We start from the raw sequence: 14592 nt of genomic DNA, 5'->3' as shown, positions 1-14592 counted from the left end.
CCCTGCGTGGCTCTGTGTCCTCCTGTTCCCATGTCACACATGACGGCCTGGTGCCTGTGTAACCCACACACCTCCTGGGTGTGGTCTTCTGTCCCATCTAGTGGTGTTCGATCTCGCCTACTGACGACCAGGGTCTGGCGGTGTTCCAAGTGGGGGCTCATCCTGGATTTCAACTGGGAAGTCTTTGAACCTCAGGACGTGCTTCCTCAGCTAGGGGAAGTATATAACCCACACATCACCTCAGTGTGGTGTTCTGTCCCATCTAGTGGCACCAAGATGAGAAAAAGAGAGAGCTAAGGCTGTAGAGCAGACTCAATAACAGCCAGTTGGCTTTTAGCTCATGCGGTGGAGGCTCATGCACTAAGCTCCAGAATCCCGCCCGCCGACGACTGGGGTCTGTCGCCATTACATGTGTATTCCTGCATGACTGTATGCTAGTGTTCACATGTCACACTTGATGGCCTGGTGCCTGCATCCCTGCGTGGCTCTGTGTTCTTGTGGCATGGCTTCCGTATTCCCATGTCACAAGTCATGGCCTGGCACCTTCATCCCTGCATGGCTCTGTGTCTTTTTGCACAGCGCCCATGTTCTCATGTCACACATTCATGGCCTGCTGCCTGCATTCCTACATGACTTTATCTGTTTCTGGGATCCCATGTCATGGTATCTACATCACAGGCCAGTGCTTATGGCCTCACATCATAATATCTCCACACAGTGAGCGATATCTGGATTCCACATAACAATATCTGTCACAGCTGAGTGCATGGGACTCCTGGCAGGAGAGACAAACCTGTCACCTAACACAAGTTAATGAGAGAGAGGGTTTGAGGTTTATTAATTACTGGAAAAATTGGAGGAGAACATTAAATTCAGGACTGTCTAATTATTCTGCAACACACTGGGAACATCTGAGAAAAAAGAGCTCTCCTGTGAATTTGGGGATGACCCATTATGGTACCCCATGGTAACATTCCATACCAAATTCTGAAGAGGTTGCTGGGGGTTAAATCATGGCTGGGAGTCATTGCGTGGTTGCCCCTATAACTTCAGGCCCAGATCTAGCAGGGAGCTCTGCTTGAGGGACCTTTGCTCCTGAGAGGAGCCCCTTTGAAGTCCATGTGAAGCACTTTGCAGGATCAGGCCTTAACGAAGGGACACTCAGGTACAAAATTAATACTTTAATTAGTATCATTAATAGCATCCTTGGTTACTAAAAATAACATGGATTACTGAAACAAGAACATCGATTAAATAAAACAAAGAAGAAAAAACATCGTTTTCAATTTTCATGCTTTGTTTTTCTTTTTTCAGTACATTCAGCTTGGTCAATGAAAATAGGCTGATCAGTTTAATTCTGTGAAGTCAATTTCTGATCAGTTTTGTTTTCTTGTCTTTGTATGCTTAGTAGGATGCTGTGGTGTCTGGGTTGCAAACGGATGTTATTGCTTTAAATGTAAACTGTTCCCCTTGGAAATTCAACCACAGCTGAAACATTTATGGATATGTTTTGCAAAAAGCAGTGCTCGACCATAATATAAATGACATATTTACAGAATTACTTATTGCTATATACAAAAAGAGAGCTTCAGAGTAGCAGAAGGAGAACGAAATCAAGAGGGAGAAAGAAGTGTGGAAAAGATGGTATTTGAAAAAGGATGGAACTGGTGAGACAGAGGAAAAGGGAAGTTGTTCCAGGTGGTAAGAGATTAGAGGAGAAGGCTCTTGCATCAATAGGTGCAAGATTCTACATTGAAACAAATAGGATGAAGCTGGTAATCGATCATCGATAACTTCTCTTCTCTCCATCAGTATGTTCTTTCTTTCTTTCTTTCTTGCTCCATCCTTGGTTCTGTCCTTTGCTTTCTCTTCCCCTTTGGTCTTTGCTGAACCCTGATCATTTGTACAATAGCCAATTCCCAAATAAGATGAATGGTATTTTTATAGTGAGCACTGCTATCTGTGTTATATAAATGCTCACAGGCATTGCCATATGTCATGTCTCACCTCAGAACTGTTTGTTGGGATGAATTTCCAACCCTCAGCACGTTTTGAATAAAAGGAGACAGGAGTTTTGAGAGTTTCTCATATCCTTTGGGGAGAAATTTTCAAGTGACCCAAAAAGAATTGCATCCATAGAATGGACCTCAGGATAACAGGATTTTTCACAGATGACATCCCATGCTCAGCTTGTCTCTGTATTGTTCAAACTACAACTTTTATCTTAGTTACTGTAAAGAATCTGTAATTGCCAGAATTTTGTCCTAAGAGTCCAGTCCTGCAAATACTTAAGCATGTGCATACATTTATTCACACAAATAGTCTTGTTGAAGTCAGTTAGAATATTCCCATGCATGAAGTTATGTATGTACTTCAGTGTTTGCAGGATCAGGGCCTAAGTAATTTTCTAAGATGGAACTGTTTTGTGGTACTGAATAGTTCTATTTCCTTCCTTTTTTCATTCTTATACATACCAACAAAAAGCTGTCTTTCTGAGTTCTTTGATCAGTCTAATGCTCTTCTAATCATCCTAGATTCCATATCCTTAATAACATTAAAAGTCTGGATCTGTAGACATAGGAGAAAGAATAGTGGGCTAGTAAATGAAAGTAATGTGGCAAAAGGAGATATAGAAGAATACACTTGCATGAAAAGTTTGATTATAGATAAATCCTTTCCCATCATTTTTGTTTTCCTTTCCATCTGAGTTATTTCAGGCAGACATGCAGGGAAAGGGTGGTTGTGGGACATCAGAACAAGACTGTCAGGTGCTCTGATTACCTTTCCTGTCTCTGACAGAGACTTACTGTGTGACATCAGGCAAGTCACATAATCTCTCCATGCCTCTGTTTTCTCAGCTGTAAAATGAGAATTCTATTTTGTTCAGATTCTTGTAACACCCACATCACAGCAGTATCTCTGAATGTTTTCCAGTAGTACATTAAGCAGTATAACTAACATCTGTTCATGTGTGCACCATTCTGTCTCTCACCTTCTTCCCAGGGGGAAAATTGTGTGTGCAGTGTAGTGTTTAGTTAGTGGAGTTTAGAAAATATATTACACATTCATAGTTTATATTAGCAAAGGCAAGGTCAAAAAAGTATGCCTTGTACTTAGAGTGGAAGGTGGATGAAGTTTGGATAATAGTACCTAGCGCAGGGGTGGGCAAACTTTTTGGTGTGAGGGCCACATCACAGTATGGAAATTGTATGGAGGGTCGGCTGGGGCAGGGGATTGGAGCACACGGGAGGATGAGGGCTCCGGCTGGGGGTGTAGACTCTGGGGTGGGGCAGAGGATGAGGAGTTTGGGGTGCAGGAGGGTGCTCTGGGCTGGGATCAAACGGTTTGGAGGGCGGGGGAAGGAGGTTGGGTTGCGGGTGGGGCTCAGGGGTGCAGGATCCAGGCAGCGCTTATCTGAAGTGGCTCCTGGAAATGGCGGCCCGTCCCCCCTCCGGCTTCCATGTGGAGGCAGGGCCACGCCGCTGTGCGCACTGGCCCATCTGCAGGCACCACCCCCGCAGCTCCCATTGGCCGTGGTGCCCAGCCAATGGGAGCTGCAGAGCTGGTGCTTGGGGTAGGGGCAGCGTGTGGAGCCCCCTGGCTGCCCCTGCTTCCGGGAGTCACGTGGAGCTGCTGCATGCATGGAGCGGAACAAGGCAAGGCCCCGACCCCACTCCCCGGCTGGAGTACCGGAGTGGGAAAAGCTCCCAACCTCACTCTCCGGTGGAAGCTCGAGGGCCAGATTAAAAGGTCTGGTGGGCTGGATGCGGCCTGCGGGCCGTAGGTTCCCACCCCTGCCCTAGCCCGTGAGTCTCAGTTCATTAATGTTTAGTGTTTTATTTTTAAATTTGAAATCCTTGGATAGTAGAAAGTGCTGTAAAAGTGCAAAGTAATATATTAAAATCCCTCATTAAAACAAAAACTTCACAAAAGTCAGACAGCTGGTGTGCTGTGACTGCTGCCTGTCATGCCGACCAATATTGACTCATTTTTTCCTTATGCTCCCCCATCTGTCTCCACCAGTTGTCTCTTCTCTTACTTCATTGTAAGCTATTTGGGGGCATGGATCCTTTTTTTTTCATTGTATTTGTACAGCACCTAGCACGGGGTGGCCAACCTGTGGCTCTGCAGCCACACACGGCTCTTCAGAAGTTAATATGCGGCTCCTTGTATAGGCACCAACTCTCGGGCTGGAACTACAGGTGCCAACTTTCCAATGTGCCGGGGGGTGCTCATTGCTCAACCCCTGGCTCTCCCACAGGCCCTGCCCCCACTCCACCCCTTCCCGCCCCCTCCCCTGAGCCTCACTCCTCCCCCTCCCCCTCCGAACCTCCTGCACGCCACGAAACAGCTGATCAGGAGGTGCAGGGAGGGATGTGCACTGATTGGCGGGCTGCCGGTGGGTGGGAGGCTCTGGGAGCGGGGTCGGGGGGAGCTGATGGGGCGCTGCTGACATATTACTGTGGCTCTTTGGCAATGTACATTGGTAAATTCTGGCTCCTTCTCAGGCTCAGGTTGGCCACCCCTGGACTAGCACAATGAGCCCTGGTATATGACGGGCTGCTAGGCACTACCGCAGAGTATATAATACTGTGAAACCTACACACGAGCAGCTTGGCTCCCCATCCTAAACATGTTTAAGTATGTAGCTTTATTCATGTGACTAGTCCCAGTGAAGATTTGAGTGGGGAGTTTTGTCCTATGTTCTGGAAAAGGGAAAGACCTGGTCCATGGTCATCCATTCCTTTCCAGTGAAATTGGCAGAGTCAGTATCCCACAGCAGGGGTTTTCAACCTTTTTCTTTCTGAGCCCCTCTCCCCTCAACATGCTATAAAAACTCCAAGGCCCACCTGTTGCACAACAAGTGGTTTTCTGCATATAAAAGCCAGGGCCTGAGTTAGGGAGTAGCAAGCAGGGCAATTACCTGGGGCCCCATGCCACAGTGCCCCCACCGTGAAGCTAATCTGCTCAGGCTTTGGCTTCAGCCGTGAGTGGGGGGCTCAAAGCTTCAGGCTTCAGCCCCATGCGGCGGGGCTTCAGCTTTCTGACTTGGGCCCCAGTGAGTATCATGATGGCCCTGCTCGTGGCCCCCCAGGGGGCCCTGGACCCCTGGTTGAGAACCGCTGCCCTATAGCACACCACACTGGTATTCTTTGCTGGCTTGTCTGACAGCTGTCTCAGGCAAGCCGCCAAAGAAAATCTGGGAATCTGTTCTCCTTATTCTGAAACAGCTGAAATGTAATTTTTTTTCTTTTTACCCAATGGAAAGATAGTAGCAATTTTATTCTGCATGTAGCACTAATAATTTTATTGGGCTTCTATCTAGGAGCATAAGGAGTTGGGAATAAATTCCTATCAGCCAAGTGATTTCAATTTGCACAACACCTCCTCCTCTGCAGGTTATAACAGAGGCCCTTTTGGGCCATTACTTTTTTATTTTTAAAACTCCTCAATTTGCAGGTTAAAAAAAAAAGCAGCTTAATATTTAAAACTCCATCGGCTTTGGTGAATGTTCCCACCTAAAATTTGCTTGTTTTAGTTTTTCATATGAAGGGGAAAGAGGGTATCATCTGATAGTCCGTATTGCTCTAGAGATCTGGAGATTTTTTGGTAATTTGTTTCATACTCTGACATTGTACCGAATACATTTCTCAGCTTTACAATATTATTTAGTAGAGAGATGGGTCTTTGTAGGTTTCTCTTGTCCCTGTATAAAAGTAATATTGCTCTAGAATGTAATTTTTAGGAGTGGGGCCCAGAATTTACAATTCCAGGTTTACTTTGCAATAAAAAGTGATTTCCCCCCTTTATTCTATGTTTATAAAGATGTTGTTACATTGGAGCCATTGGTGACTGGCATTTTATTAGCTTTCTGTTATTTCACAGCATTTTTAATTCCATCTACAGAACTGAGTTATTCTAAGCTTACCTCAGGGTCCCTCTAATGCAAACAAATGAGTCTTTTAAGTAATCATCAATTTCCTCTTGACTAGCCAGTGGAGAGGAATAAAGTTTATAAGATAATGAAAGCAAAGCCTCTGTGACGGGGAGGCTGGAAAGCCGCAGCTCTCAGGACATCCAGGAAGTATTATTTTTTCCCTTTCTGCCCTTTTCTTTTTAATGTCAGTTTTGCCACCTCCAAGCCTCAAAAATCACAAGCCAGGTCTCAAAAATCACGAGTTTTTTAAAATAGTAAATTTTTGGGAGGGGGTAGTTATATATGCCTTCTGTTTTCTGAGCCTTTGGCTGTATTTGGATCAAGTTTTCAAACTTTTCTCTGCAGCCATGAAGAAACTTACTCTTCTTTAAAAATGAAAGGTCTGATTTTGACATAATCACTTGACTCCAGAAGCTGGGGCTTTAAAAAGATCATGAGACACAGTAAAATCACAGGAGTTGGCAACATTGTTATTCAGAGACAAAACAGAAGGTACACACCTCCTTTCACCTCTCTGTGTTCATCCTTTTATTTCCTTTCCTTTTATAACATATCAGCTCTTTGCTGCTGTCTCCATCAAGAGCTGCCTTTTTCTAGACAGGATTCAAAATGGAGGACGGGTCATTTATGAAAGGGGCTTCTCCTCCAGACATAATTATATGGGTGAGATGGTTGGACTATAATTAGTTTTCCTATTTTATTTTTTGTGTTGTGGGAGCTCCCAAAGGTCCAAGACAGGAACACAGCCTCATGATACTAGGTGGTATAGAAATATATAGGAAAACACAGTCTATACCCCAAAGAATTTGCAATCTAATTGGAAACAGGACACAGGTACTGTAGGTGTAACAAGCAATAGACTGAAGGCAGAGAGGAAGGATGAGGGTAACAGTGATGATATCATATGGTTTCTTTGATGAGGTGTACCACAGCCACTAAAGGGTTAACAGCTAGGCTAGCTGCCTCCTCAGCAGTTGCTAATTGCTGGGATAAGAAGGCTGCAGATGGGCAGAGGGGCAGCTGTTAGAGAGATTGAGAGCTACTAAGAGGAGGCTGCCCAGCAGCAGGCTGGTGGGAAGCTGTGCAAGGAGTTAGACTTCCACCGAGAGAAGACTGGAAGATGGACTTCAGGGAAAGGTGTCTGTGGAGAGAGAGAGAGGTAGGAAGCAGTCCTGAGAAGCAACAAGGGATTGTAAGGAGTGGATTCTAGCTGGTTAAATGCAGGGTCCCTGGGCTGGAACCCAGAGCAGTGGACAGGTCTGGGTTCCTCACTACCCCCCGGACCAGGGGATAGGAAAGCCTCCCTGAGGAAGAGTGGGAAAGGAATATAGAGCCTGGGCTGGGCCTAGTGACCTAATGCAGGCCAATTGGCCTTTGGTACTTGTACTCTTATCCCTTCTGGGGTAATAGTAGTAAATGACCTGGCCAGAGGGATGGAGTTGTGAAAAGAGGCTGACTATTGCAGGCCAAGCAACTGTCTGGTGTGGTTAACTGAGATGGGCCTGCTGTCATGCCTGGCCATGAGGAGGTGCGCTGGTCAATAAGTGACTGTGGCAGTTACATAAGCTGTCTGAGGCTACGGCTTCACCACTCCCAGCTCATGTAGAGACAATGGCGCTAGCTCAATGAAAATAGCAGTGTAGCTGTGGTAGCACGAGCAGCGGTGGCATGGGCTAGCTGTGCTAAGTATGTACCTGCAGGGTTCAGGCAGGTTTTACTTGGCATGGCTAGCTCCTGCGACTGTTCTTTGCTGCCCATCACTATCAATTTTACTGTGCTAGGTTGGTGCGAGTTAGTGCAGGTATGTCTGCCCAAGCAGGGAATCACCTCCCTTGCTCACAGGGCCCTACCGAATTCATGGTCCCCTTTGGTCAATATCATGGTCATAGGATTTTAAAAATGGCAAATGTCATGATTTCAGCTATTGAAATCTGATATTTCATCGTGTTGTAACTGTAGGGGGCCTGACCCAAAAGAGGATTGTGGGAGTGTTGCAAGTTTATTGTAGGAGGATTGCAGTATTGCCACTCTTACTTCTGTGCTGCTGCTGACGGCAGCACTGCCTTCAGAGCTGGGCTGCCATAGCGTGGTGCTTGCTGCCCTGGCACCCAGCTCTGAAAGCAGCAGCACAAAAGTAAGGGTGGCACTACCATGCCATGCCATCATTACTTCTGTATGACTGCTGGCAGCAGTGCTGCCTTCAGAGCTGGGCGCCTGGCCAGCAGCCACTGCTCTCTGACCACCCAGCTCTGAAGGCAATGCAGAAATAAGTGGCAATACTGTAACCCGACCTCCTACAATAACCTTGTGACTCCCCCACCTCCTCTTTTTGGGTTAGGACCCCCAGTTTGGGGAAATGTTGGTCTCCCCTTTGAAATCTGTATAGTACAGGGTAAAGGTGCACAAAAGACCAGATTTCACAGGGAGAGGCCAGATTTTGTGGTCTGTGGCACATTTTTCACAGCTGTGATTTTGGTAGGCCCCACTCATAGTGCACACACAGCCAAAGTATGTGACCTGATTGTGTGTTTAATTCAGTAGGTATTTTCTTATATAACAGCATTCTGTTTCCTGCTGTGCTCCTCAACCTCCCTGTCATAACTAGCTGAGTTCTCTTTAGCATCCCAGCAGAAGTTGGTTTTGAGAGGATTTGAGGGAGGAGGGGGTAGTGGCCATGGGGATTGCCTCAGAGAGGAGGCAGCGTGAAAGAATGTGCTGAGGTATTGTGGGAGAAGCAGACAAATGGGCATTCAAGGGGGAATTGCTGGTGAAGCGGAACAGAAGTGGGCAGGGGTGATAGGGAGCGGGGGAAGAGTTGTGGAGGGCCTTGAAGGAAAGGACAAGAAACTGAACTTTGGGTCTATTTATATGTCGACTCATTGAGCCATCAGTCTGGTTTAGTTCTGGACCAGCTGTAGAGACCCAGAACGCTTGCATGAGGCTGGTCAAAGACTTGTCTTCATCAATCTACACATAGAACAGTAAGGTAAACAGATTGTATATCGGTTGTATTATTCATTTACACTTGCTGTTTAAAGGCACTCTTCATATGTAAAACTCAGCTGAGCACTATGTGTTACACTCTGAATGATGATGGAAATTGTCCTGTTCTTTACCACCTCTTGTCTTCCCTCACAAAAGACACCGGGACACCCCTTACCTGTGCCTTATGAATACCTGTCATCTTTCTAATGCAGTTTCCTGGCTTTCTTGGAGCAGGTTTTTGTCAGCTTTGTTTCCTTTCTTGAGGAATGAATTTGTAGAGAATCTGAGTGAGTGCACAGTACAATCTGTTACAATGGCATTCTTTCAAAAAATCACAAGAAGTGGCAACTTGAATCTCCCTACGTGAATGCCATAAGACCTGTTTGGTGCACAGATTCTCTGTGCATAGAAAAAAGGATTCCAAGTGAAGTATTTGAGATCTATTTCAGAGAAATGGATCTTTATGCTAGGCACTTTCACAGGCTCCTGCTGTTTTTAGCACCCTTCATGTGGCTTGTATTAAGAGCTGCACTGTTAATAGATAACCAGTCTTTTCATTAGTCATTCAAATGTACCCACTTCTGAGGTAAAAGATGAGCACTGTTTAAACAATACACAACAACACTGCATGCTAGTGTACGACAGGAAGTGAAGAAGAAAATTTGCAGAGGGAACTTTAGTAGACAAGATGTAATAACTCAGTTGAAATTTGTTCAGCATATTACTTTTTGGTATGGCCTGGGATGTCAGTGAGTTTAAATCAAAACTGAAAGATGGCACCTCATACTACACAGTGACTGTAACATGGCTGAGGTATTTAGTTCGGCAAGAAATACTGACTCACCATCACAACTTCCTGTATAACCCTGGATTTTTCTTGGAGAGGTCCCTGAGTGTTCATCAAACCCAGCATTGCTTGTTTCATGACATGTAATGGGATGGCAGTCCAAGGAGGCATGACTGCAGGGCTGTTGAATGTTTTTGTTCAAATTTACATTGTACAGCTATAAACACTTCAACAGTGATGTTTAGACAAATAGAGAACACCCAGCTGAATCTAGGTCCTCTAATAAACCTTTGGGCAAACTTGGTGGAGATAGAGGATAAATGGTCCAGTGGCCTTCTGGGGTTTGTACATTCATGTCATGAGGGTATTAATACTGAAGCCAACTACTTGTGGTCAATTGACTGTCTGGTCAGTTGTCCTTGGAACTGAAATGGTCAGAATGCTGCTAGGTGAAAATGACCAATGTAACCTTGCAACAGAGTATACTGCATGTGGATGACAAATGTAAAATTGGTGCATGGAATGTTTGAACATTGTGTAAAACAGCTAAGTGAAGGCCTGAAACTGGCCATTATGTCACTTTAGTTTATGCTTAATTTGCAGGTATCTTTTGGGAGGAAAAAGGAGAGAGAAGGCAAAAAGGGCTGTCTAGTCTAAGGATGCAGACCAAATACAGGATTCACAGGAGGAGTAAGATCATGCTAACTGGGGGTGTTTAGGATTTTGTTTCTCAAAGATCTGTAACGCTCTCTAGTGCTTTCAAGAATAAAAGTGACTAGTTAAGGAATTCCTTGGCTAAGCCTGTATTCCTTATTTCCATGCCATGTTGTCCCTGAAAGGACAGTAGCTGAGATTTCCCACAGCACAGTGATGCACTAAGGGAATATAAATAAGCAAATGGGGGGCGGGGTTTGAGAAGGTTAAGGCACTAATTCTGGAGTTTAAGGCGGCTGCGGAGCCCCACATCCCAAGGAAGGGTGGCAGACATGAGATCAGCACCTTGGAGTGTGCCTTAGAAACCCAGAGCTAGGAACAGTGACCTGACTCTGCCCAGAACCGGTTGGTTTAGGAGCGTGTGGGATCCAGCATTTGGGGCCACTTGCAACGGACTGTCCAGAGTGGGGGACAAGCCTTGTAACAGGAATGGCAATATACATACATACACACACACACACACACACACACACACACATGCTCACTCACTTTCATTGTACAGCTTTTTGTTGCACATGCTGATGCTCTCTTGTTTGTAAAATGATAACGTGTTACTATTCTCGCTGTTTTGAGACCAAGGGTTTTTTTAGGACCTGTATTGTAATGTATCAAGCCAAACGTTTTTAAAAAAACAAAACATATAAAATGATCATTTCATCTAGCTTTCTACCAGTTTCTGGTAGGAGACACAGCAAATAGAACCAGAAAGAACAAGATGCAGACTTGATTTTTTTCAAATGCTATATGTATTCTCTCAAAATGAAAATGGTTCACAACGTTGTTGATGATAAAGGTGGATTGTTCTTTGCTTTGTGGTGATTCTTCTTTAGCCTGTAGGTGGGGTGAGAAAATACTTGTTAAATAGATTGGAAGCTTTTGTTCATTAAGTTACAATAAATACTGCAAAAAACATTTGGGGCAAAATTCTCCTCTCTAAGCTGTACCACGGGTCTGTATTGCATATGATATACTCCTACTTACAGATCTCCCACTGCTGTCACTTGGAACTAATATGTAATAGAGGTATACACAGTGGTGTTAAGTTTTCATAGGCCATAAAATGCAAACCTCCAGACTGAGATTTTCAAAGCAAACTAAGGAGATTTAGATACCCAACAATTTCCATTAATTTCAGTGGGAACCATTTGGGCTTTGCGCATCTCAGGCTCTGTCTATAATGACCTATTTTAGATTAAAGAGAGAACAGAAGTCAAGTCTCCAAGAGAGCACTGTGTGTGTGTGCGTTGCGTCCATTACAGTCTGCAGCAACTCTGAGGACAATATGCCAGCTGAAATCTGTACACAGGGATTGTTCTTACAAATGTAAAGGTGTGGAATGTAGGGAATGAGACAGATTTATAATTACAGATCACACAAACAAATCTAAGTGGCCTTCTACTAATCTGGGCACATTTCCACTTGCATTGAAAAAGGGTCATATCTTTCCTATTCTCAACAAATATGAATAACAGATGTTGTGATAGCGGCAAAGAGTCCTGTGGCACCTTATAGACTTACAGACATATTGGAGCATAAGCTTTTGTGGGTGAATACCCACTTTGTCAACTATTACTAATACCTAGAACCAGCGTATGTGGCTGTTCTTCCTGTCATCCTGGGTAGCTTCCATGAATGTCAAAGACTATTACCCTTCACTTCTAAATCTAGTTAAAGCACTGCTCTCACCATGACTACAGCTATCACAGGTGATTAAATTATGCTCATTTTGGAGGTTTAGACTCTCACGGTAGGTAAGATGTTTCTGAGGAGTCGAGTGGTTTCACATTTCACACTCGACAAAACCAGAGGAAAACACGTGCTCAGACTAAAAAAGAAGCCTTGCCAACTGTATTTTGAGTGAGTGCATTTCACCAGTGTTCCTACAGATTATTGCTGCTTATAACAGATGGTTCAAGCCATTTCCAGTGTCTTGTACCCAGAGACAGATGATATAGCTAACAAACATCTGGTATGTTACAGTTAATTAGAAACTGAAAATGCTTTTTGTGTAGGGTGGGGGGGGGACGGAACACCTATTTATTTCAAGTTATAGATATAGATTTTGTATATGTCATCTTGCATTACACTTAATGGGTTTCCTTCATCCAAACATTTTGAGCTCAATACCTTAAGCATACAAAAACTGAATCGAGATGTTTCCTATACATGCACAGTCCAACTTTCAAATGCAGGAAAGTAGGAATAGGCCTATTGGCTCAAACAGACACCCCATCTAGCTCAGTGTTTTTCTCTGACAATGGCCAGTACAAGATGCTTCAGAGAAAGGTGCAAGGCACCCTATAAGGAACAAGTATGGAAAAACCTGTCCTTAGGGAAATTTCTCCCTAACCCTAGATGGTTATTCCCTGAACATGGCTTATTAGACATTTATGTAAATAATATTCTTTTGAATCCTGCAAAGTACATAACTTTAATGGTACCTCAGAGCAGTGAGTTCCACAGGTTATTTTATGGATCGGTAAAAATGGTATTTCTTCTATTCTATTTTAAATTTTGGTGCTGTTCTAAATTTCATAAGCCATTCCCTTACTCTAATATTATTAGGAGATCCTGTTGACCTTTTCCTATCTTTTCTATACTGCTCGTTATTTTAGATTCCTCTATCTTGTTGCTTTTTGTAGGCATCGGTGTTACTGCAATACACATTGCTATGTCAGGTTCAACTCTTACAACAGACTTATTCTGAGGTGAATTGTTACCTGAACTTGATGCAGAATCTGTTTTTATTTATTTATTTTTTTTAACCTGTCACGGAACTGGTTTAGGGTAAACTGCAGTTTACATTTCACAAAACCCTGGGCGTTCAGAGGACAGAAGGCGGCAGCAGCAGCAGTGCCTCCTGCATATGTGCATGAACAGGAGTATGTATTATGAGTTACATTCTCCTCCTCAATATTCAACCACAACACGAATTGCAAGCACTTTTTTTTTTTTTAATCTTGAGCTGATCTCTTTCTAACAATGGAGACGTTAAACCTTCCCTGCTCCCACCCTTCCCCCAATGGGAAGGGAATGGGGGAAGGGTGGAGGGAAGAAGGATTTTTATAATGTAACTTTATTTAACGTTCTTTCCAGCTCTAATTTTTCACAGAACTTTATGGGTACAGTGATGGCACTGCTGTGGTGCTGTTGCTGATTGTTTAAGAGTAAAAGATGAGACAGGTTGCTCTTGTAGCCAAAATATTTGGCATGGTCCTTTTTGTGTGGACCCTGTGGACAAGGGGCAGGGCCCCCTTGAAGGCAATGAGACTCTTTCTGTTGACTTCAGTGGGCACTGGATCAGGAACATAATGCTGACCTGAAGTGCTGTCTAGTTTAGCATTCTGTATGAGTGGAAGTGATTCACATGGTTGAAGAGGATGCTGTAAATGTGGAGAGGGATATGATTGCTGGTAGCACAGGACAAGAACCAGACGTCATCGTTCTCTTTCCTGTTTAAATCTACTTAATATGTGTGTTTCCTGGGGAAAATTTTGCAGGAAATTAAGTTATTGTGCTAAGTGCGATCTCATTCTGATGAAGGGGTTGGGTGTGATCCACAACTGCTAGCTAGTTGACCCACAGCACCATCAGCATGGCTTTGAAATGGGCTCCTCTCACTGAGGCACTTGCTCTGACAACCTGCCTTCCTGGTGGTAGTATGCTGTCCAGAAAAAACACTCTTCAGTATATCGGTTGTCCAGATTTCATCTCCTCGCCTCTCTATCTTTGACTCCAGTGGGTTTATTCTTGTGCAGCAGCACAAAGCCAATAATTATAAAACCAAGATAATAACTGCTGTACTGGGTCAGACCACCTGGTCCATCTAGCCCAGCATCCTGTATTCGAACAGTGGCCAGCGCCAAATACTACAGAGGGAGTGAATAGAACAGGCAATCCATTGAGTGATCCATCCCCTTTCATCCACTCCCAGCTTCTGGCAAACGGAGGCTAGAGACACCCAGAGCATGGGGTTGCATCCCTTGGCTAATAGCCATGGATAGACCTATCCTCCGTGAACTTATTTAGTTCATTTTAAAAACCCCTTTATAGTTTTGACCTTCTCAACATCCTCTGGTAACAAGTTCCACAGGTTGCTGTGCATTGTGTGAAGAAGTATTTCCTTTTGTTTTAAACCTGCTGCCTAATAATTTAATTGGGGTGACCC

At 44.2% G+C, this 14592-nt stretch overlaps 1 protein-coding gene across 1 annotated transcript in view; it reads right to left on the bottom strand.

Annotated features, from left to right (window-relative positions):
• Positions 1–11174: 11174 nt before the first annotated feature.
• LOC141994428 (ectonucleotide pyrophosphatase/phosphodiesterase family member 7-like) overlaps positions 11175–14592 on the bottom strand; it is an 84994-nt gene continuing 81576 nt past the window's right edge. Inside the window, exon 6 of the mRNA XM_074964651.1 lies at positions 11175–11255. Coding sequence (XP_074820752.1) covers positions 11195–11255 — 61 coding nt within the window. The 3' untranslated portion in view covers positions 11175–11194. The remainder of the gene's footprint in view (positions 11256–14592) is intronic.

Source organism: Natator depressus, chromosome 10, assembly GCF_965152275.1.
Source record: "Natator depressus isolate rNatDep1 chromosome 10, rNatDep2.hap1, whole genome shotgun sequence".
NCBI classification, from domain to species: domain Eukaryota; kingdom Metazoa; phylum Chordata; order Testudines; family Cheloniidae; genus Natator; species Natator depressus.
Note: the sequence above shows the minus strand (reverse complement) of the source record. Positions and strands in the feature narration are given on the sequence as shown.